Source organism: Gekko japonicus, unplaced genomic scaffold, assembly GCF_001447785.1.
Source record: "Gekko japonicus isolate JY-2015 unplaced genomic scaffold, Gekko_japonicus_V1.1 scaffold1072, whole genome shotgun sequence".
In the NCBI taxonomy this organism is placed as follows: Eukaryota; Metazoa; Chordata; class Lepidosauria; order Squamata; family Gekkonidae; genus Gekko; species Gekko japonicus.
In genome coordinates, this window is record NW_015173154.1 from 78723 (window position 1) to 101095 (window position 22373).

At 48.6% G+C, this 22373-nt stretch overlaps 1 protein-coding gene across 1 annotated transcript in view; it reads right to left on the reverse strand.

The window, feature by feature from the left end:
* The window catches only part of VWA8 (von Willebrand factor A domain containing 8), a gene marked incomplete at its 3' end in the record, with an annotated part of 127269 nt that overhangs the window by 77428 nt on the left and 27468 nt on the right, over positions 1 to 22373 (reverse strand). The window contains exons 9-19 of the mRNA XM_015422395.1: positions 21595 to 21726; positions 20675 to 20809; positions 20048 to 20125; positions 19157 to 19317; positions 15075 to 15188; positions 12126 to 12294; positions 11831 to 11908; positions 8110 to 8225; positions 7086 to 7192; positions 5657 to 5766; positions 2027 to 2098 (exon numbers count right to left, since the gene is read on the reverse strand). Coding sequence (XP_015277881.1) covers positions 2027 to 2098; positions 5657 to 5766; positions 7086 to 7192; positions 8110 to 8225; positions 11831 to 11908; positions 12126 to 12294; positions 15075 to 15188; positions 19157 to 19317; positions 20048 to 20125; positions 20675 to 20809; positions 21595 to 21726 — 1272 coding nt within the window. The remainder of the gene's footprint in view (positions 1 to 2026; positions 2099 to 5656; positions 5767 to 7085; positions 7193 to 8109; positions 8226 to 11830; positions 11909 to 12125; positions 12295 to 15074; positions 15189 to 19156; positions 19318 to 20047; positions 20126 to 20674; positions 20810 to 21594; positions 21727 to 22373) is intronic.

A 22373-nucleotide genomic window follows, 5' to 3' on the forward strand; every position in this document is an offset into this window, starting at 1 on the left:
GGGGGGAGGAGAGGAGAGGAGAGGAGAGGAGAGAGAGAGAGAGAGAGAGAGAGAGAGAGAGAGAGAGAGAGAGAGAATCTACCACCCCAGCGATGCCTGAGTGTGCGTTGTCCATCAATTGGGGAGTTCTTCCCTTTAAAGGCACCAAGTTTATTACAGGGAGGATTCGTCTCTGTGTTAAGAGTTCTGATCCCCAAGTGAGCAAGCGGGGAAAAAAGTTGCAGAAGTGACGGATGGGGAGGCGCCACTTTTTCTTCATGTTACACACAGGCCCCCCACTTTGTGTGTCAATAAGATGATCCAGCCCGGACAGAACCCCCCCCCCTCTTCGTGCTCCATTCCCAAGTGAACAGAGAGAATTTCTGAGCCAGTTCCTTGGTAGCTGAATCCACAGTGCAGACACACAGTGAGCCTCAGGAGTCCTGCTAACTCAGCAGCATCATCTGGCACGAGGAACTGGGAATGGGCACGGCGTACGCTGCCTCGGGACGCTATAAAGTGTAAAAGAGAATACTCAGAATCTTTGAAATGCATACAGAATACTGATTCAGAAGGAAACTGGGAGTCCCAAGAAGAAAACAGGAACCAGGGGTTGGGAGGGGCCCTCTGACTACAGTTTTTATAAAGTGTAAAAGAGAATACTCAGAATCTTTGAAATGCATACAGAATACTGATTCAGAAGGAAACTGGGAGTCCGGATTGTTTCCAGCATAATGATTTGCATTTGCAAAAGGCACAGTAAATATATGGAATACTTTTGACCTCTTTAAAAAGGTCTTGGCGAGGGCAAAAATCATTCCCTGTTTGCAGGTTTCTGCTCTCACCCCACCCCCCCTTATTCCGTGGTCCTCCTGACCCCCCTCTCTCCAGGATGCGCAGGGACCTCGCCTCCACTCCACCACAGTAAACTTGGGGGGTGGGTGGGTTCCATCTATTGCATTCCAGGTACAATTTTTTTTTTGTTGTGAACAATACAAGAGGGACAACAAATCAGAAAATATTGTTACAAATTATATTAGTAACAAATGGTACCCATGGGCAAACACTCAATTCCAGCTCTGAGAGAGTACTAAGTTTCAACAACTCTACAAATAACTTGACGATAGAATGGCATATGCAAGGGTCAGAGGGCAAAGTAGCAACGAGGCTTGAAAACCACTAGCCGAGTGGTCACTGGGCACCGTCCAGCCTCCACAGCTGACCAAGAAGCCTTCCTCTCTGCTCAGAAGCCAGTTTCGGAGGGACCGTCAGCCACGTCAGCCTGCCGTGGAACAGCCACACCCAAGTCCAGGGGCCACCTCACAAACCCACAAGGTTTCCCAGGGGCAAGAGCTCTTCAGAATCCAAAGGACACCTGACGAGGGAGCCGGGACTCTCAAATGCTTAAACCCCCAAAATCTTGCTGGTCACGAACAGGCTCCTGGACTTGGACCTGGTGGTTTATCCAGGTTTCCGAGGTTGGTGAAACAGGCTTAGGGTGACAGTCCAACAGGAACAGGAACTTGAATGTCTATCTGGCAGGTGGCTGCACTGGACATCGTTTGCTGATCTGTTCTGGATTCCACTGGGAAGTGAGTGTGAAGGCAACTCTGGACAAAAAAGGCCTGCCTCAAACAAAACCCAGCAACAGGCCTGGTGCGTAGAATTTACAAGTCAAAAGCAAAAACCACCAGCACATGCTACATAAACCCTGTATATGGGCTTCATACAGCATGAGCTGGTGGTTTTCGCTTTTGACACAAACAAAACCCGGGCAAAGCCAAATGATGCGAAACCAGCAAGGGCAGAGCCGGCTCTCACAGAAGATACAATCAGCTGTGTTACTCCCAGTGACAAAAGCACAGTATAAACAATAGCCTCTGTCCACTTACCCTGGTTGCATCAGATGTATCAGTTGCATGCACACAAAAACGTGTACCCAGAATTAAACTTTGAGGGCCCCAAAGGTGCCCCTGGACTCAAACTTTGTTCTATATCAAATCAAAAACACACACAACTCGCAGTAAGACTGTTGGATCACTCTCACCTGGTTGCCGACCAACAGAAGGTGCTCTCCAAGCAAGAAGTCTTTTAGCATATCTTCCATCACCATCATATGCTAGAATGAAAATAAACCGTTTTGTGCAGTTCATTTAAGCAAAGGAAAGCTGAAGCACAATTGCTCCTGTTCTTAATATATATGCACTCATTTCAGTGAAGCACAGCATTAACACCCATTTGTAAGGAAGCAGTAACCGTTTTTAACATAGGTTACACAATAGGCTTAATATAGGCTACACCTATAGACTGATAAGACTTTTAGAACAGCCACCTTAGATCAGAACAAATCAAATAACCACCACCAGAAGGAAGGAAGAAGAGTATGTACAGTGCAAGAGGAAGATTCCATCACAATTCCAGTTAAGGATGATCAGATTCTGCAGGTTCATCCCTAGTGAGGTTGATTTCTTTTTACTGTTGGGGTTTTGAACTATTGGAATCTGGACATCACTGATGAGCAGAGACTGCAGGCAATGAGAATTCTGAGGAGCCTAAGAGCCAGCTGGTAGGAATTAAGATGGTGAAATTAGGAAATAATATTTAAAAGAAGGAATGTGGAGGAACTAAAATCATACCACCTAAAGACCTTTTTCCAGAAGAGACTTTTAAAAAGTTCTAAAATCTAGAATCTGATCATGTAGAATGAACATTTCCATTTATTGCAAACAGAAAAGAATTGGCATGTGACTTACTAGTAAAGTGGATTAGTTTAAGAGGGAAGGGCAGATTATTGCAAACAATAATAAAACAGGGACAAAGATGGAAATTATAACTCATCTTTACCCAGATATTTCTCGTATTGTTTCTCCATAACGAAAGATCTCTTATTTCTTGAGTGTCTCCTTTAAATGAACTGTCTATTACTTTAGACAATGAATGGATAATTGTCAGAGTCTTGAACAAACTACTCCCCACAGCACTCTCTTGGCAGTGATTTGTTTATTGAAGAAGAAGAGGAGGAGATTGGATTTATACCTCACCCTTCACTACCCAAAGGTGTCTCAGAGTGGCTTACAAACTCCTTTTCCCTTCCCCTCCCCACAACAGACACACTGTGAGGTAGGAGGGGCTGAGAGAGCTCTAGACTGAAACTGCTGTTTTTCAAGAACAGCTCTTATCAGAACTATGGCTTGCCCAAGGTCATCCAGCCAGGTGCAAGTGGAGGAGTGGGAAATCAAACCCGGTTCTCCCAGATTAGAGTCCGCGCACTTAACCACTACACCAAACTGTGTCAAGCTAAGAATGTGTCAAGCTAAGACTATCTGTGTCAGAACTGACCCTCTGGGCATCAGTTCTGATATTATACAAACAGGGGCCCCCCATATGACTAGCCCAATCACACAAACACATCCAGTCTGCCAAAATATACTATGCACCGTTAGCCCTCCCCCATCCCCTGCAAGCTTAATATCTAACAGTGTCTGGCTTCCAAGGTCAAGCACGCATTCTTCCCAGGGAAGAAAGGACCCACTTAATGCCATTACAAGATCGCGCACCTTCTAGCAAAGCAGTCCTCACACCCACACACTTGCACACTCACCCCCTCCCGCCAGAATGACATGAGACAATAGGCATACAGAACGCAAGAACAGCAAAAGAGCAACAGGAACCATGGCAAACGAGACCCGAGTTTGACAACAATGGATCATAAAATTGAGGAATTTCAGCAATTATTAGAAATTATAAAATGTACACCACACAAGCCTAATCTGAAAATAACCAAAAACTCAGACCACGAAAGAGGATAATGGAAGGCCAAATTAATTAAAAAAAAATAGGAAACATGGTAGTTGCCAATTTTATTACTTGAGATTAGGAAATTGAGTATAGTATCAATTAATTAAACTCATCTAATAAAAGGGGAAATTATGCAAATTTAATAAAATAAGAGGAAGTTAAATCTATTTTTCACAAGGATATGAAAAATATTTGACATTATTTAAGACTTAAGATTATTTAAGATTTAAGAGGCAAGCCATGTTTATTTCCTTCTGCTTAGCTATAAGGCAGGGCTGTCTCAAGCCATTTTGCTGCCTCATGTGGGTAGTATGGGAGGACAGCCTCATGGTAATAGGTATGGTTCCCTCTACCCCTCACTTATGTTGATTTGGGGTTTTGCAGTGGCAGCTAAGGTAGAAAAGCACCTCCTCCTATGCCATGTCTTCTGGGTTCCAAGGGTCTGGAAAGCGGTTCCATAGCCAGTTACAGGGTTGCCAACTCTGGGTTGTCAGCAGGATATAATGCAATGGAGTCCACTGCCCAAAGCAGCCATTGTAATAGGTGGGAAATTTTCTGTAGGGGAAATGATGTGCTGTGGCTGGGGAACACGGTGATTTCTGGGAGATCTCCCGTCCCTACAGGGAGACTGGCAACTCCAGCGACCATTTAAGGGAAGATTGGGATATGTATTTTGGCAACTCCAGTGACCATTTAAGGAAAAATTGGGATATGTATTTTACCTCAGGACACATTCAATGACTCCCAACAGCAACAGCCAACTGTTTAGAATGTTAGAGGCAAAGGCCAATGAGGCCGCATATGCAAATGACCTCTGTGTTCCGACTGGCTATTGGGGGGAGAGGAGCAGCAAACTGTTTAGAATATTGGAGGCGAGAATCAGGCAACGCAGCCAGTGGATAGGGACAGCTTCTGAGTGACAGGTCAGAGAGCCAAAGGCTGTGGGAGCACATGGAACGTTCAGAAAAGAGTCACACCAAAAGAGAATTATATATAAGGAGAGATTTTGTTGCTCATTTTTGTAGTTATGTGAGTGTTCATATTCATGAACCATTGAGTCTTATGTTAGATCTCACACACTAATTTGTGTGTGTGTTTCTTATACCTCTGGTACATTAGTGTTTCTGTTTTCTCCAAGTTGCTAAATGCCTATATTAACATTATCTCCATTGTGATAGATTCAGGTGGGTAGCCGTGTTGGTCTGAAGCATCAGAACAAAGTTCGAGTCGAGTGGCACCAAGTTTTATTCAAGGTATAAGCTTTTGTGTGCACAAAGTGTGCGTGCACACAAAAGCTCGTACCTTGAATAAAACCTTGTTGGTCTCAAAGGTGCCACTGGACTCAAACATTATCTCCATTGCATAAGACAGATGTCAAAAGGCTGCATTCAGATCTTACAGTAAGCGGAGGTGAGGGGGCATGAACAACCCACTTGCTGCTGGCGGAGCTCGCATTCTCTCCTTGGCTCTTCCCGTCCCCTCTTGCGTGTGGACCCTGATGGTGGCAAAATGCCTTCCAGCATATCCAAAGACAGCAGGCGCAGGTAAATAATGTGAACAGATACTGACTTTTTGAGATTAAGAAATACTTTCACAGCAATGAGGGTGTTCTATGATTAGAAAGAAACTGCAGTTTGTTGTGATATCTGAACTGGGATACTGCCGACAAGCGGTAGCTTGCTCCTTGCCTAGAAAGTGAACTGTAAAATCAAGAGTAAGGCAAGGTTTAGAATCTGGGCTCGTAGATCTTGACTTCTAAAATTATTTAACAAACTAGCAGGTAAAACTAGCAGTTCTCTCCTAAAGAAATAGCCTTATTTGTTGTCAACTCTTTATTATGAAAAAACCAGACCACCACTGTTCAGAAAGACACACTCACTTGCGTGTTTTCATAGAAGAGAACGTCAGGCACTTTCATCCTTTCATTGGGGCTGTTGTGCACTGGGATGTTAACAGCACCAATCCTCAGGATCCCTGAGCTGACTTCACCTGGATGTTTCGCAGAAATTGAGCATTACTCATCTTTGCACAGCTGGGCATATTGTAGTTCAAGATGCAACGGATATCTTTTAATTCAGTCAGGTCAGAGTTGTAGGTGTAAGGAACATAATATACGGCATGACAAATAACATGTACATATTTAATGGCAGAACACATGCTAAGTACGCAGCAGGTCCCAGGCTCAATCCCCGGCATCTCTTGTTAAAGGACTCAGGTAATGAAAAGGGAGTGGGGGACTAAGTACGCAGCAGGTCCCAGGCTCAATTCCCGGCATCTCTTGTTAAAGGACTCAGATAATGAAAAGGGAGTGGAAAAGGCCTCTGTCTGGAGAGCAGCTGCCAGTGAAGAACTGACATGGCCAGAGGTGGACCAATAGTCGGTCCTTATAGGAAACTTGGAAAGAACAGAGGAGAATTCCTTGCAGAATAAGTGCTGAGTAACATATCACAACACCGTGCTCGTAAAACATTTCCCACATGTTACGAAAGCATGAAGCACAATATAACTTGAGCTAGAGGCTGAAGGGTCAAAATGGTGCCCTGGTCAAGGCCACGAGGCCTTATCAGCTGGCATCACACTCCATGCCACCCTCCTCTTCCCTTGTTAAAAGTAGGTACTGCGGGGGTGGGTGGGGTTTAAATTAGAGGCCACTTCTCTCCCTCCCCCCCGCACACCCATTTCTCTTCCTCTATTGTCAGCTGCTTGACATATTTGTTTCTCTGCAGGAAAGGTTAAGGAACCAGGGACGCCAAAAGACATTCACCTCCGACGTTACAAGAGACACGTCAGGCAATGGCAAAAGGAAGGGGCCACTGCCATCGCCCTCTTCAGAACGGCTCACAGGCAAAGATGCACTGGGTGGGAAGAACCTGGAGACGCGTCCCTGAGAGCGCGGCTGAGAGATCATGGTTCCAGAGGGTATCCATGTCGGAAAGCTAGGTCCGAGTAGCGCCTCAGAGACCAACAAGAGTTTCAGGGCAAAAGCTTCGAGAGCCAAAGCTCCCTTCTGACAAAGACTCTTGAAAGCTGCTACCCCCCAAAAAAAATCTGGCCGGTCTCCAGGGTGCTCCTGGACGCGAGTCTAACCGAGAGATGAGAACCTGAGCCTGGTCTGGCCTGGCCTGGCTGCTCACTCTCCTGGGCCACCAGCCTGGCGGCTCCAGGGTCATCGCCCCTCGCGTTCCCAAGAGAGCAAGAAGTCCTCAGCAGGCAGGACTTTTGCCAATGGAACATCAACAGAGAGCGGGATCATCTCCATTCACTGTGGTCACTTTTGCAGGAGAAGGGGGGAAGTGTTATCAGCTTACAACTCAAAGTCTTGTTGTCTGTTCTTTCAGTATCGGCAGGGCTTGCATGAATTCCACAGTCCTGCAGATTTTTATGTAAAGCAGACGCTGCAAGGCTGGGTAAAAACCTAATGAGAAAGGGGGGGGGGGGAGAGAGAAGGGGGAAAAGTTATTTCCAGAAGAGTTTTCTGCTGCATTTTGCAGTCACAGACTGTAGAGGCTACTGTACTTTTAGCATCCTGATATGAGCAGCCTCTGTACTTCCACAATGAATAACCCCAGCCCCACACATCCAGAATATGAAACACAAGTCATTTACAAGCCAGTCTTTTGCATGCTTACTCAGAAGTAAGTCTCACACAGTAAAACTTCTCTCTTCACAAGCAATCACCATTTACTAAGGTCTAAGCGCTGCAGAGGAAGGCCGGGGGGGCCCTCTCCCAACTGCTCACGCAACACTGCACACGGGGGGAGGGGGGTCCACGGGAGGAAGGTGGTGACCATCCCAGGCAAGGCACAGGGTAACCCCTATGCCACTGAGACCCACTGCAGCGGGGGGGCAACACTGCACGGCCACGCGCTGTTCAGCAGCGCTTGCAGTTAGGGGACCGAGAGCTTTTAAAATCATGTCCGTAGCCTGAGGAGTCGTTGATGTACTTCAGGCTGCTAAATGTTTTATGGTTTCTAATGACTGGGTTTTGAATGGCTGTTAATTCTTTAAATGATACATACTTCATAACTCAATCATGTTTTGTGTTGTCACCTACCTCAAAAGCAGGTTCTATGAAGAAATGGCACACACCCTTTTCCAAATAAACAAATTTGGTCACCTGGGAGAATCCCAAATACAGACGCTGGTCAGGGTTTCTCGTCTCAACACGCACGGATTTCTCTCTGCCCGGACCTTCCGTGGCGAGAGGCAGGAGAGATGGAACCTGCTCGGCCTATGAGAAGCCAGCCTTTGGGCACACACTGAAGGAAGGAGGAAGAGAACCCGTCTCTGGCCTTGCTGGACTTTAAAAGCTGCAACACTACAGATATGTACCTAGAAAGACAAGCTTTATTTATCGTGTCGTAGAGGCTCTCATCTGGGTAGTGAGACAGTCGCCGACAAATTCTCAGGAGCTGCCGTGTGGACAAGGATGATGCTAATGACTGTGCCTGCGCAAAACAGAAATTGTTTCACTCAGTAGTCCTTCATCTATAGCTTAGGAGGGAAACTTTCTTACGCGAGAAGCAATCCTTTCTCCAAAATATGTTTGCAGTAGGTCTAAAAGTTGAGAACAGACTGGATCAGAGACAACACGTTGCACTTACCTGTACACGCTGCATACCACATGGTCACCTGTGGAGCCGCACGTGAGCTTCTGTATCCGTGCAGGCCTGCCGCGTGGAAATTTTGAAGCTCAAGGACTCTAGATGGCGCTCCCCCCCCAAGCCCCCATGCTGCTTTCCCATCCATGGTCACCTGTGGAGCCGCACGTGAGCGTCTGTACCCGTGCAGGCCTGCCGCGTGGAAATTCTGAAGCTCGAGGACTCTAGATGGCGCTCCCCCCCCCCAAGCCCCCGTGCTTCTTTCCCACCTTTCCCAGCATAAAAGGAGGGGTGGAGCACCTCCCCCTCAATCCTCCCTCTGCCGCTGTGAAGAGAGGTTCTCATCTGCAAAGCTCCACGTGAAGAAGTCGCAGCCTTCAGGGCTTTCCCAGGCTTTTGCGGAACTCAACCAGCATGAGGTGACTTTTAAAGCTGCTCTATGGGAGGAAGGTTTGCCCAGCATTGCTTCCATCAACTGTCCAAGCACAACCCCGTGACTGAATCCAGGAGAGACGGACTCCGTCATCGTGAACTCCAACTGATCCAAGACTGCCTCCAGAGCCTCCAGAGCCCGTTGGGTGTCGTGGCTAAGTGCGCAGAGGACTCTAATCTGGGAGAACAGGGTTTGATCCCCCACTCCTCCTCCACTGGCACCTGGCTGGATGACCTTGGGCAAGCCATAGTTCTGGCACAGCTGTTCTTGAAAAAGAGCAGTTTCTGTCAAGAGCTCTCTCAGCCCCACCTACCCCACAGGGTGTCTGTTGTGGGGAGGGGAGGGGAAAGGGGTTTGTCAGCCGCTCCGAGACACCTTCGGGTAGTGAAGGGCCATGGGGTATGCATCCAATCTCTTCTTCTTCTTCTCTTCTAACTCCTCAAACAGCATAAGCCACTCCTACCCTGGCATCTCCCAGGAAAAATGCTTCAGAGGCTCCTCCCCGAAAAGGCTCACAACAGACACAGATGTGCTTTAAAAGTCACCTCGTACTGGTTTAGTTCTGCAAAAGCACAGAAAAGGCCCAACGGCTGTGATTTCTTCACATGGCCCTTCAAAGAACGGAACCTCTTTCCACAGCAGCAGAGGGAGAACTGAAGGGTTAGGGTGTTCTGCACACACACACACACACACACACACCCCTTCTGCACTGGAGGAGGCAGGAAAGCATTGGGGGGAGGGGGAAGGAGCACCCTCTAGAGTTCTTGAGCTTCAAAAGTCTCTCTGGGGCAGGCCTGCGTGGGCACAGTAACCCACATAGGACCGCACAGGTACCACGACGCTGGAGCTATTCTACTGTGTTGCTAGAGATCTCTTAGTTCAGGGAACAGGAGCGCTGATGATAAACTGTTACTTCAGCAGCAAGAAAAGTGAGGCTGACAGTCGCAAGTCTGGACGTCAGAACGTAAAAGGACCTACGCATAGCAAGCCCCGGTTGGCAATAACTGTGACTCTATCCTCAGGACCGACCCGGGGCCAAACAGCTCCCAGGGTGAGTGCCGATGCTTGGAAGAAGGGAGCTGCTGGGGAGAGGGGCGAGTCTATGGTCCCCCCACCACAGGGCTCCTGATCCCTTGACTCCACACTGCGTGCGCATCGACAAGCTCAGCGCGCTCAAACGCAAGAACAGCCCCGCCTGCGCTGATGCTCCGTCTGGCATCCATGGATACCAAGTGCACCCCACAGGCAGCACAACACCCTGGAGACTCCCGAAGGAGCCGAGAGACGGAGGTTTCGCCTCTTGTTCTTAACCGCGGCCATCTCCTTTGTAACTCGGCCCTGAACCTTTCGGGCATCTCTCACAAGCCAAAAACTATGGCCGGCTGTCATACAGCCAGCCGGCACAGTCTCAGTCTACTGTTTGTGAAGACGCCCCAAGCCCTCCCCTCAACAAACGTTCATTTTCTCTAGAGGTGACTGCCAACGAGGCGTGGTATCTGGGACACACCTCTGGGAATGCATTTTCTAACCATTTCTGAGCCTGCCATCTCCTTTGTAACTCGGCCCTGAACCGTTCGGGCATCTCTCACAAGCTAAAAACTAAAATCAAACAGTCTCAGTCTACTGTTTGTGAAGATGCCCCAAGCCCTCCCCTCAACGAACGTTCATTTTCTCTAGAGGTGACTGCCAACGAGGCGTGGTACCTGGGACACACCTCTGGGAATGCATTTTCTAACCATTTCTGAGCCTGCAGACACCTTGGGAATGGCTGCCACGGCTCGCCTTCAGCCACACAGTGAAGAGCTCTGAGCTAGGGTGGCAGCTGCTACCACAGCAGCATTTGTGAAGATCCGCACAGGCAATCAGGTCTCCAGCGACCAATAGGAAGCCCATCGCTGGGCAAAAGCCCCACCCGGCCCCACCCATTCCCCAGAAACATCTGGCGGGCACCAAGAAAGGTGTTGGTGGCACCCAGGGGGGCGCCACCACACTGGGGAACCCGGCATCAGCCAGTTTCTAAATCCAGCAAGCAAACTTTAAAACAAAATGAAAAAGGCTGGCACAGACATCAAAGCACAGAACGTAGATCATGATTAGCTGCAGGATTAATTAATGGATATAAAAACAAGTTAGCCATGGAGGTCACCACATTGTGTCGCTCTTGTTTCATAGAGAGGCCTCCGTGGGCATCTGTGTGGGGAAACGCTGCTATATCCGCCTCCCACTCTCAGCCCGAGCCGCCTCTGACTGGATACCCCGATGGAACACGTTCCAGCTCATGGCACAAACAGCCTATTTATGTCCTTTTCTGCAGATGTCCTCCTGTCACTGTTCCTCTGCAGGCATCTCCCCTCAGTCTGCACACGGTGACTCACTCAGACGATGCAGGGCCCTGGACATTTTCCAATTTCGCCTAGAGGGCCTATATTCCCCCATACTCATTACCAGTAATTAAGGATCACTAAACAATTTGGCCAGAAAACTGTACCTACGCAAAGCTCCACATACATTTATCCAGATGGACAGATTGAGCTAAGGCATTAAACACAACACACGGGAATGAAAAGGTCTTTGTTTTCCAAAATTAGCATCAGTCAAGATGCATACCGGGCAATTATTTCTTCTTAAAATAAAGCATTCTTAATAAAGATAAGCAAGCAAAACATTCTTTCTTTGATCCTCTTAAATCTAGCTGTTATCCTCTCTGTTCCGCCACGGCTGCTCTAATGATCATCTTGCTAAGAAATCGAGGGCCGTACCACATGACTAGTCATGCCTGCTCAGAATCAAGCTGAGCCTGCAGCGACCCCTGAATGGCCCAAACGCCCAAGCCACCAACGTAGGATGTATGAATGGCACAGCGGTTTCCACAGGGATCTCCAGCTGGGGACATAGTGAAGTGGAGGAGGAAATCCCTCTGAGGCAGAGCTTACCAACCATTCTGGTCATAGAAAAGACATGGAACACAGAGCAAGCAAGGGTGCACACACGCGGGTAAAATGTGGAAAGCGGTTCTCACTCGGGGGTCCTGCGTCTCACGGAGTTTGTGTGTCAACTTCAACAGCTGCTCCACTGCAGCACTGGGCACATTTGGGACCTAGCGGTTGTCTGAATCACGAATGTATTATGAATAAAAGATATCACCAGCATTCCCTCTGGGTGCCCTCATCAATTATACATCCCATATACAAAAAAGCCAACCGGAGAGGGAAGCCGGAGTGGGGCTCCGGCCCTGACAACCCAGCTCCCCCCAAACCACACGGACGAAGGAGGGGAAAGAACCTGCAGATGGCCAGATTTTTGCACACACTGACCTTCTCGTTAATAACTCGCATTTCTTCACTCTTGCTCAGAGGCTTCACGTAATGGAAAAGGAAAAGCGTTAAGAGCTCTGGGACCAGCCACTGCTGCGTAGCGCTTCCGACAACCGGGGGCTCTGCTAAAGCAATTATTCTGAAGGAAGGGTGGATGGGGAAAATGGACCTGGGAGGAGAATAATTAGCTTTAGATGTTTTGCCTTGTACAGGCCTCAAAAAACAGAGGAATGAAGTTTGAAAGCTTGCTATCTTTGAGCATTTCCGTACACAGCAAAATCCTCACAGGGATAGCTAGAGTGCTCTGCTTTCCAGTTTGCAAAACCAGCACAGAGTGGGAAACATCTTGAATAAGCAACTAGAGTGACATGGCGCTTGTCTGGCAGGCTGCGTGACACACCATGCCCAGGGGGCCAGATCAAAGCCTCGAGGGTGGTCTCCGTTCCTGGGAGCAGAAAGTCTGCAGGTAATATTTGAATGGCAAAAGGAAAAGGAAAAGTATCTGAAATGTAACTAGGTGAAACAGAATAAAATTGCCAGGCAGCAGTAAAATCACAGACCACCAATCAGCTCTTGCAAGTAGTTTCTCTCTGCGATAGCTTTTGTCTCTGATGTTGCTGTTCCTCCTCCTACAGTCAAACAGGGTCCTGATTGCTTGGCCTGTCCTGACAGACATCCCCGTGGAGGAGGAGGAGGAGGAGGGGGGGGGGACTGAGAGGAAGGCGTGTGATCCTAATCCCCAGTGATATGAGGAGAGGAGAGGAGAGAAGTGCATCGTAAGGGCAGCTGTATACCCGGTCTTAAAAACAGTGGAAGAAAGGGGGGGGGAGAGAAAAGGTTAAAAAAAAGAAGGTTGTTTTAAGGAGTTATTTAAAAGAAAGAAAGAAAGAAACAGGGAGAAACAGGCCAGACACAGCTGAAAGATGGGCTTGAGAGAAAAGCTAATGAGGACCGATTGCCAGCCGGGACCCTGTAAGGGTCAAGTGAGACCAGGCAAGCAAGACTGGGGGACAGCACCGGACCAGCGGGCACCAAGGGCCTTCCTACTCTTCTCAGAATCACTGGGCCAAAGCTGCCGTTAAAGACTTTGGGAACCTCGTATCCCCCATCCTCCATGGGTGAAACAACAGCTGGGGAGAGGGAATAAACGTCGAGCAGAAAATTCTGAGCAGCCAATTCCTCCCCCCCACTCCCAACACATAAGAATTTAAGAAGGGCCCTGCTGGATCAGACCAGTGGTCCAGCTAGTCCCGCACAGGAACGGGCACAATCTGGCTCACCATTTAAACTTCATGACAAATTTTGGGGGGTTCGTGGTTGGCAAAGTGAAGTTCGTGGCAGGTCAACTGGCACCAACTTTCCACGAACTTTCAAGCTGTTTGTGGAGGTTCATGGGCAGATACATTTCTGAACAGACTACCTCCACTCAAGCAAAATGTTTACAGAACTTCAAAGCAATGGGGGGGGGAGAACTTGGAGGTTATGCAGAAGAGCATCCGGAGGAGGTCCCCTGCGACTTTGAGGTCTCTAGCTTTCACAAGATCCATTCTATACTCTCCTAAACCTGTGCCTGTCAAAATAACTGCCTGTCATTTTGACCAGAGAAGGTTTAGGAGTGTATAGGAGAGAGTGTTCGGGATTGTTCAGGAAAGCCAGTTTGGTGTAGTGGTTAAGTGCGCAGACGCTAATCTGGGAGAACTAGGTTTGATTCCCCACTCCTCCACCTGCAGCTGCTGGATGACCTTGGGCAAGCCATAGATCTGTCAGAGCTGTCCTTGAAAAAGCAGTTCTCTCAGAGCTCTCTCGGCCCCACATACCTTACAGGGTGCTTGTTGTGGGGAGGGGAGGGGAAGAGGAAGGAATTTGTCTGAGACTCCAAGTGAAGGGTGGGGTATAAATCCAACCTCTTCTTTTCTTCTTCTGTATAGAACAGATCCTGTGCAAGACAGAGACCCCAATCTTGCAGGGGATCTCTGGCTGACTCTCCTCTACCAGATGGTCATTTCCCCAGAAAGCACTTTCCTGGGGACACCTTCTTGGGGAGGGGGGGCATAACTCAGACCCCGTAAATCCAATCCTCACCAAACCTGGACGGCAGGTAGAGGAGAGTCAGCCAGAGACCCCCTGCGAGTCTGGTGTCTCTAGCTTGCGTAGGATCTGTTCTACTGGGTCACGCACCTCACAAACCAAACTGTTTTGTCTGGCTGCTAAAAGTCCGTGAGGGTTTGTGTTTCGCAACTGGGCATGCCACGACCCACAAACCAAACTACATTTTCCCAGTTTGTGCACTCCTAGTTCCACATCCTGCCTCTCACACAGTGGCCAGCCAGTTCCCCTGGAGGGCCAACAACAGGGCAGAGAGGCCAAGGCCTTCATAAGAATGCCGGAAGAGCCCTGCTGGATGAGGCCAGTGAGGGTCCATCTAGTCCAGCATTCTGTCTCACACAGCAGCCAACCAGTTGCCCTGGAGGGCCAACAGAGACCTAAAGCAGCTGCCATCCTTCTTCAGACACACGCACACACAAGAAGCTCATAATTCCTCCCCTTCATGTTTTCCTACACAACCCTTTGAGGGATGACAGCTTTTTTTTTTTTTTTAAGTAGAAATATTTTTTTCCTAGGCAAAAATATCTAGCAAATAGTTCCTGAGGGCAGCTGTGTTCTGCATTAGAACAGCTCGATTTGAGTCCAGCCGTACCTCAGAGAGCAACAAGATTTTTTGGGGGTGGGGGGTGAGCTTTCAATAGTCAAAACTCCTGACGAAGGGAGCCCGGACTCTCAAAATCTCACACCCCCCAAAAAACTTGTTAGTCTCCAAGATGCTCCTGGACTTGAATCTAGGTATTTACCAAATAAAATCTTTACACACCCAAAATTTTAAAGAAATAATTGCATACACGATAGCCATGGAGAATTCTGAGCCAGTGGTATTATTATCCAACAGGTTACCTTTGCTGTAGGTTTTCATCTGAAAGCTGAAGTTCTTCTTTTACCTTTTCATATCTATCTTGCCTGAGCAGGATGGTACCATCATAAAGAGTGATCTCTCTGTCGTGAATTAACCTGCAAAATAAGTAGAGAAAACATTATATGATGGCAAATCTTCATACAGTGCTGAGTCTGTTTGAATCCCTAAAGAAACCATTTAGAAGGATGCTGTCAGACTCCTGGGCAAGTTATTCTCAACAGCACTCTCTTGGGCAGGGATATGTTTATTGAGTTATAAGCAAGTACGGCGTCAGTTCTGAAGATTTTGGCGGGTACAATAATAGATATAGGTAATTCAAATGTAACCCCTCCTAAGGCCCACTCACACGTCACACCCGCTCCGCCGAGCTCCAGCGGCTCTAAACCCCCCCCCCTTTTCACCTGGGAAATATACGATCCCATCGTCTACAGAAGCAAGCTGGCACCAAAAGTTCCAAGGACTTTCCTCTGGGAACGAGAGGAGAGGCTTCCTCGGAAGAGTCACGGCCTCTAAGACAGCGCAGCCACACACACACACTCCGCACTCGCCCCTCCCCCACTGGAGGAATTCCCCTCCCCCAGCAACCGTGCCTGACAGATGCAAAACAAATTAAGAAATGTTGCCATTCCAGGCATAAAATAAGAATTTTGGAAATCACTGCCCTTATCCTGGGCCACTTATCGCTTTATATAGAAGAGTCAGCTATTCTTGCATGTCTTCATTATGAACTCTGAGGAACACAAGAAGGAAATATGCTTGTCAGTCAACAAAACCGGGGGCTTGCATCAGAACAGCCACAAACAGCAGCTTACGTGAGGACACTACATGCTTCTAAATCTGGCTCTCTCTCCTTCAAACGTATCATGAAAAAATCCCGCTTCCGGATGTACAGGAAATACGTCTGCCACCCGAAAAGTCAAATGATCCTCAGATTAAACAGCACTTGACTCCACAAGCAATTCTATTGTTTTTTATGGTACGACCCAATGTAAGCAATGCACGTAAAATCTAATCATTCACTTTTATAGTGCAATCTCTCTTTTTTAAAAATATTTTTATTTTATAATTTTCATAACACTGTAAACAAATATAAATCTTGATACAAATAAATTGAGTATACATTTCTCTTTTGCAGGGTAAATACATTTTGTAAAACATTCTATTAATAGAGAATCTTTTTTCTAATATAAATCTATGCTAATGCAAGTAAATCAAACTTCAATTTAAACCATTAAACTCTAAACATGTGTATGGACTGACACATAAGCAATGTAACTATATATCCTAAACTAACGCTATTATTTCTTTGTATTTTAGGGGGATTGAAGAAGCAGTGACTGAAGGATTTCCAAGTGAAAGTTCCATAAAATCTAACCATTTTGCAAAAAATAGGGAATGTCTTTTGGTTATTGTTTCAGGTTTTATAGAGATATTTATTTTTTCTAGTGTGCAATATTCCCAAACCTTCATGTACCATTGGTGTAAGGTAAGTGAATTTTTGCTTTTCCAGTTGCTAGCTATTATTGCTTTGGCAGCCATCAATAAAGTTGAAATTAAATCTTTCCTTATTGCGGGTATGGTATCATCTTGCCATAGATCTAATAGTATCAGTTCGGGGGATACAGGTATTTTTACATGTGTTATTGTGTTAATGGTGTTTTTTATTAATAACCAAAATTTCTTCACTGTTTTGCAGGACCACCAACAGTGCATGAAATCAGCTTGTTCTCTGCAGTCTCTCCAGCACAAAGGTGCGTGTTCTTTGTTAATATGATGTAGTTTTAAAGGAGTATGATACCAACACGTCAGTATTTTGAGAGCTTGTGTTCTAATGTTCAAAGAGTTAGATGTAAAGCTAGGAGAAGTCCATATTTTATTCCAAATGCTGTCTGTCAGTGGGACTGCACAATCTCTATTCCATGCTGATTGGTATGTGGTAGGTGAAATAAGAGTATTATTTAACAGTTCTTTGTATATCTTTGATATGAAGCCTCTACAGGAGGTATTAGTGCAATCTCAAGCACAGCCACTCCCTTGTAAGCCCACTGACTTCACCACACTGAGAAGGGCCTAACTCTTCTTCGGATCTCATTGCAAGTCACTTACAGGTTATCATGGGGGGGTGAGGGGGGGTTGGTCAACTTTGTAAATGCGAGTGTGGTATAGAAGTTAAAGTGTCAGACCTGGGAAACCTGGGTTTCGAATCCCCACTGTGCCACGGAAACCTGCGATGTGACCTTGGAACAATTATACACTCTCAGCCTAACCTGCCTCACAGATTTATGAGGGTAAAAAAACCACTTCCTACCCATTCAGCTGAGCCCATTAAGATGGTCCCTTACCTTGATACAGCTGATCTGGCCGCCTGGATCCGTGCCACGGTAACACTGAGACTACACGACTGTAAGGCACGGCACGTCTGTCTCCCCTCAAAATGGGTTCGGGAACTCCAGCTGGGCAGAGAGCCCGCCATGCCACTTACCGCTCTGCTGCCCATTGGCTACTCTGGGTTCAAACTTTAAGGGACTGGCTAACGCATAGGAAGCCATTCGTGGCCTTTGTCCCTCTTATCTGCAGGGCTGCCTCTCTCTCTATCTTCCCACGTGACAGCTTCGTCCATCTCCACAGGGCTGCCTGCAGGTGCCAACCTGCAAGTGGGCACGATCAGCAACTGCCCCCATAAACGTGCTTCCTCTGTGGTGGCCCCCGCCACATACCTTGTGGAACGGCCGGCCTGAGGAGGGCAGGAAGGCTCCCCCTCTCTCCTGGCTTTCCAAAAATTTGCAGAACTGAACTCTCCAAGAGGGCTCTTCTGCACCGGATGTAGATTGCATGGCCCCAAATGGTTCACAAAGTTACATGCGTGAATGATTGGGGATTGTGGTCTATACTAGTTTGCATAGCTTACTGTGAGCAGGATCCTACTATGTAATTTTTGCACTGCTTAATGCGTCCTATGAATACTTTTGCTGTGCTACAGTTTCGAGCTTTTAGATTTCTGACTGGCTACTCTGGGTTCAAACTTTAAGGGATTGGCTAACACACAGAAAACCATGCGTGGCCTTTGTCCCTCTTATCTGCAGGACTGCCTGTCTCCCTCCCTATCTTCCCACGTGACAGCTTCGTCCATCTCCACAGGGCCGCCTGCAGGTGCCAACCTGCAAGTGGGCAAGATCAGCAACTGCCCCTATAAACGTGCTTCCTCTGTGGTGCCCCCCCCCCCCACATACCTTATGGAACGGCCGGTCTGAGGAGGACAGGAAGGCTCCCCCTCTCTCCTGGCTTTCCAAAAATTTGCAGAACTGAACTCTTCAAGAGGGCTCTTCTGCACCGGAAGTAGATTGCATGGCCCCAAATGGTTCACAAAGTTACATGCGTGAATGATTGGGGATTGTGGTCTATACTAGTTTGCATAGCTTACTGTGAGCAGGATCCTACTATGTAATTTTTGCATGTCCTATGAATACTTTTGCTGTGCTTCAGTTTCGAGTTTTTAGATTTCTGGCTGGTTCCAGACTTCTACAATCCTAACCCCCGTTGCATTTTTCATTGAATTTTGCTGACTGAATTAACACTGTGCAACCCACTTTGAGTCCCTGTGAGAAAGGCTGTCCATAAAGAACATCAATAAATAAAGACTGCAGAAGGGAAGCCGGTGCATATGCCACGCTGAGCTCCTTGGGAGAATGGCCGGAATGACATGCATGACGTAAATGCAGCGGACATTATCCAGAAGCCCACTTATGGGGCTGTGCGGTTGGACCGGTGGCCACCCAGAAGCACCGCTTCTATAAGCCACCACCTTCATGAAAGGGGGACGTGTTCAGAACTGCTGCAGTCTGTACAATCCTGGTGGCTTTCAGAGGCCTCCCTACAGCAGCCCCAATCACAACCCCTCGTTCCCAGAGATAGCGACTCTGTCTGAACCATGCTTGGCTGCCCCTATATGCCACAGCGGCACCGGCTAGCATGAACCCATCACTCCAGAGGGTGCCTGCCTCAGCATCTGCATATTTGGTGAACGTTCGTCAGGCCCACCAGTTGCTACCCTTGCCATACTGACCTCTGGAGGACGGCGAGAGTGCCAGGGTTGACCCTGTGAATGCCATCAAGAATGACAAGCTTCCCTTCAAGGGCGGCCGTGATGAGTGGAGAAGGTCTCCAAGAGGTGTCCCCATTTGGGAGGGTGTACCTTTGCTGCAGCAGGTCTCGGGCAGTCATATCCTTCAAGAAACGAAAACGGCAATGAGCGTGAGTGTCAAGGTTAGAGTTCAGCTAGAGCTCAGTCACAACAGCCATCTTTGGCTTTAACCGAGGCATGAAGTCAAGGGCGAGAAAAGGCTGCCTTTGATTCCAGCCGTGGACTTGGGTGCACGCCTGCAGGTCCCCACAAGGAATGTTCTCCACAGGCCCATGAGAAGCAGGATGAAGCAGCCTCATACGGAGCCAGACCTCCCTGGGCCCACCAGGGTCGGTGCCGTCTGCTCAGACTGGCAGCAGCTCTCCTGGGAGATCCCAGGGATTGAACCCGGGACCTTCAGCGTGCCGAGCAGAGGCTCTGCCACTGAGCCACGGCCCTTCCCCTACTTAGGTAGGATAGTTCTGCCTGCAGAAAGGGCCAAGAATGCCCTGTCTAACCTAAAGAGCCCCTTGAGGAGTACCCTCTGCTTCACTACCAAGCGCCACACACCAAGCGTCAACTTTGTTCCATGTGCCTGACCTTCTAGCCCCACAGGCCTGGGGAAGGGGGTGGTGGAGAAGGAACAGTGTCCAGCCCTGCTCCCTCCTCCCTTAAGCCACCGGCCTCCTCGACTGACCCACCCCATAGTCTCTGACGCGTGTGTCTCCGGAACACGATTTAACTTCTACTGCAAAAGGGGGTATTCCTCAATATCTGAGAGGGAGGCTGTCCTTGATTCTGTGAATCCGTGATTTGGGATACAAATAAGTTTACCTGATAGAGCATGAAAGACTCTATGCTGTATCCTAAGGCAGCTGAAAACTCCTTAGCAACAACTGTTTTACCACAGCCCTGAAGGGGAAAATGAGTAATAGTAATTAATACCAGTCATCAAATTATCCGAAGTGATTCACATATACTGTCTTGTGGAAATCCTTGCAGCAGTCAAGAAGGCCACGTACGAATGTCCCCCGACTGCCCGCCTGGCAGGTATTGGGGGGGGGGTTGGCGGCTTCCTACTGAATTTTTGGCAGAGGTGAAGTTCAAACCAAGGATGGCTCCTTGATCCATTTAGGTTTAGATGAGACCACTACAGGGTTCCCTGTCCAGGTTGGGGAATTCCTGGAGAGGGGATGCCTCCCAAAGCACCCGTTCCCTCCAGAGGAGCCGATCTCTGTGCCGTGGAGGTCAGCTGTGAAGGCCAGAGATCTCCAGGCACCAGCAAGCCCAGATCAGCAGACTCCTCATCCCCCGGCAGCCTTGCAAGCAGCGACCCAAACAGAGCAACTCCTCAGAGGCAGGCAGGCAGTCTGGATAAAGCCCCCCTGTGACAAGGAGGAGCGGCTGGCATGTTTTGTCTGCATGAAACTTAACAAAGGACAGTGTTACGGCGTCACTCACTTTTGTTCCAATCAAGCAGATATCTTTAACCATGTGAGACAGCATCATTTCTGCCAACAGCTGTTCGTGGCTGGGAGTCCTGATGAAATCCCCTGGCCCAGAACGCAGATTGGCTGGCTCAGTCCCAGCAGGAACCTGCGGAAGATTGCGAATGTTAAGAGCTCCGTTAACTCTCTCACTAAGCCGACAACGCGAAGCCCTCCTTGCTCAAACAACAAGGGCTTATCCCTTTAAAAGGAAATAAACCTCACATAAGCTTGCGTCTGAGGCCCAGCCTGAACCTCTTTTGCTAACTTCCCGTTCCGTTTCTATGGGAATTCAAGGTGCCATTAAAAAGGTAAAGGTAAAGGTTCCCTTGCTCGAAAGCCAGTCGAATCCGACTCTAGGGTTGCGGTGCTCATCTCCGTTTCAAAGCCGAAGAGCCAGCGCTGTCCGAAGACGTTTCCGTGGTCATGTGGCCGGCATGACTAAACACCAAGGCGCACGGAACGCTGTTACCTTCCCACCGAAGTGGTACCTATTTATCTACTTGCAGTTTCTTGCTTTCGAACTGCTAGGTTGGCAGGAGCTGGAACTAGAGACGGGAGCTCACTCCGTCATGCGGCACACTCGGATCTCGAACTGCTGAACTACTGACCTTCCACAGCCTGCAGTTCAGCATCTTAACCCCTTGAGCCACCACAGCAAGGTGCCACTACATATCTTTAAAGCCCTAAATGGTTTATACGCAGAACTTCTCAACCACCACTTCATTCCACTTGCCTCTCTGTGTGCTTGGTAATTGGGGGGTGGGCAGGCGGGGGGTGAGCCCTGCTCCACTCCTGGACATAAGAATCTTAGTTCCTGTGCCAAATTCTGGACAACAACACTGGGGGGAAAAGGCTTCCCCCTTTTGCAAAGCTTTTTAAAAATTAAATTACCTGAAAGGTCACTTCTTTCCCAGCTACGTGGACTGTCACATCAGCCTGGAAGCTCTGGTCAGTCTCTCTCTTTCTGACACTTGTAACTCTTGTAGGAAGTGGCAGTTTTGTTGAATCCTGGAGCTCAAACCTCTAAGGAAGGAAGGAAGAAGGGTGTGTCTTTAAGCATTCACTACACAAGGCCAGTGTACCTCCAACCAGGACCAGAGGTGGATTTATTAACCACAGCCAGACTCGAGTGGGGGAGCCCCTCCAAGGCCCACCAGGCTGTCGTGGTCTGAGTCCTGAGAGTCAAAGGCCCGCCTCCCCCCACCCCGCCGCCTTCCTCATACCTCCAACCAGGACCAGAGGTGGATTTATTAACCACAGCCAGACTCGAGTGGGGGAGCCCCTCCAAGGCCCACCAGGCTGTCGTGGTCTGAGTCCTGAGAGTCAAAGGCCCGCCTCCCCCCACCCCGCCGCCTTCGTCAGAGACCTCGCCGGCCTCCCTCCCTCCCGCACGCGAGCCCGGCTGTTCTGCTGCAGACCAGCAGGGCTCCCCTCGGAAATGACCCCACTCACCACCATTCCTGGCTTAACCCCGGCTTGTTCTCAGGTGCCGCTGCCTACGGGCCACAGGCCACAGGGACAAAAGCCGCCTCCCGCCGCCCTTCCCGCCCTGCTCTCCCTCTCGCCCTAGGCCAGTCTGCCAGTCCGGGGCTCTCCTCCTCTGCCCCGCCCCGCCTTCACCTTCTGAAGTCTATGCCGGACCGGAGAATGAAGCAGGGGCTCTGCCTGAG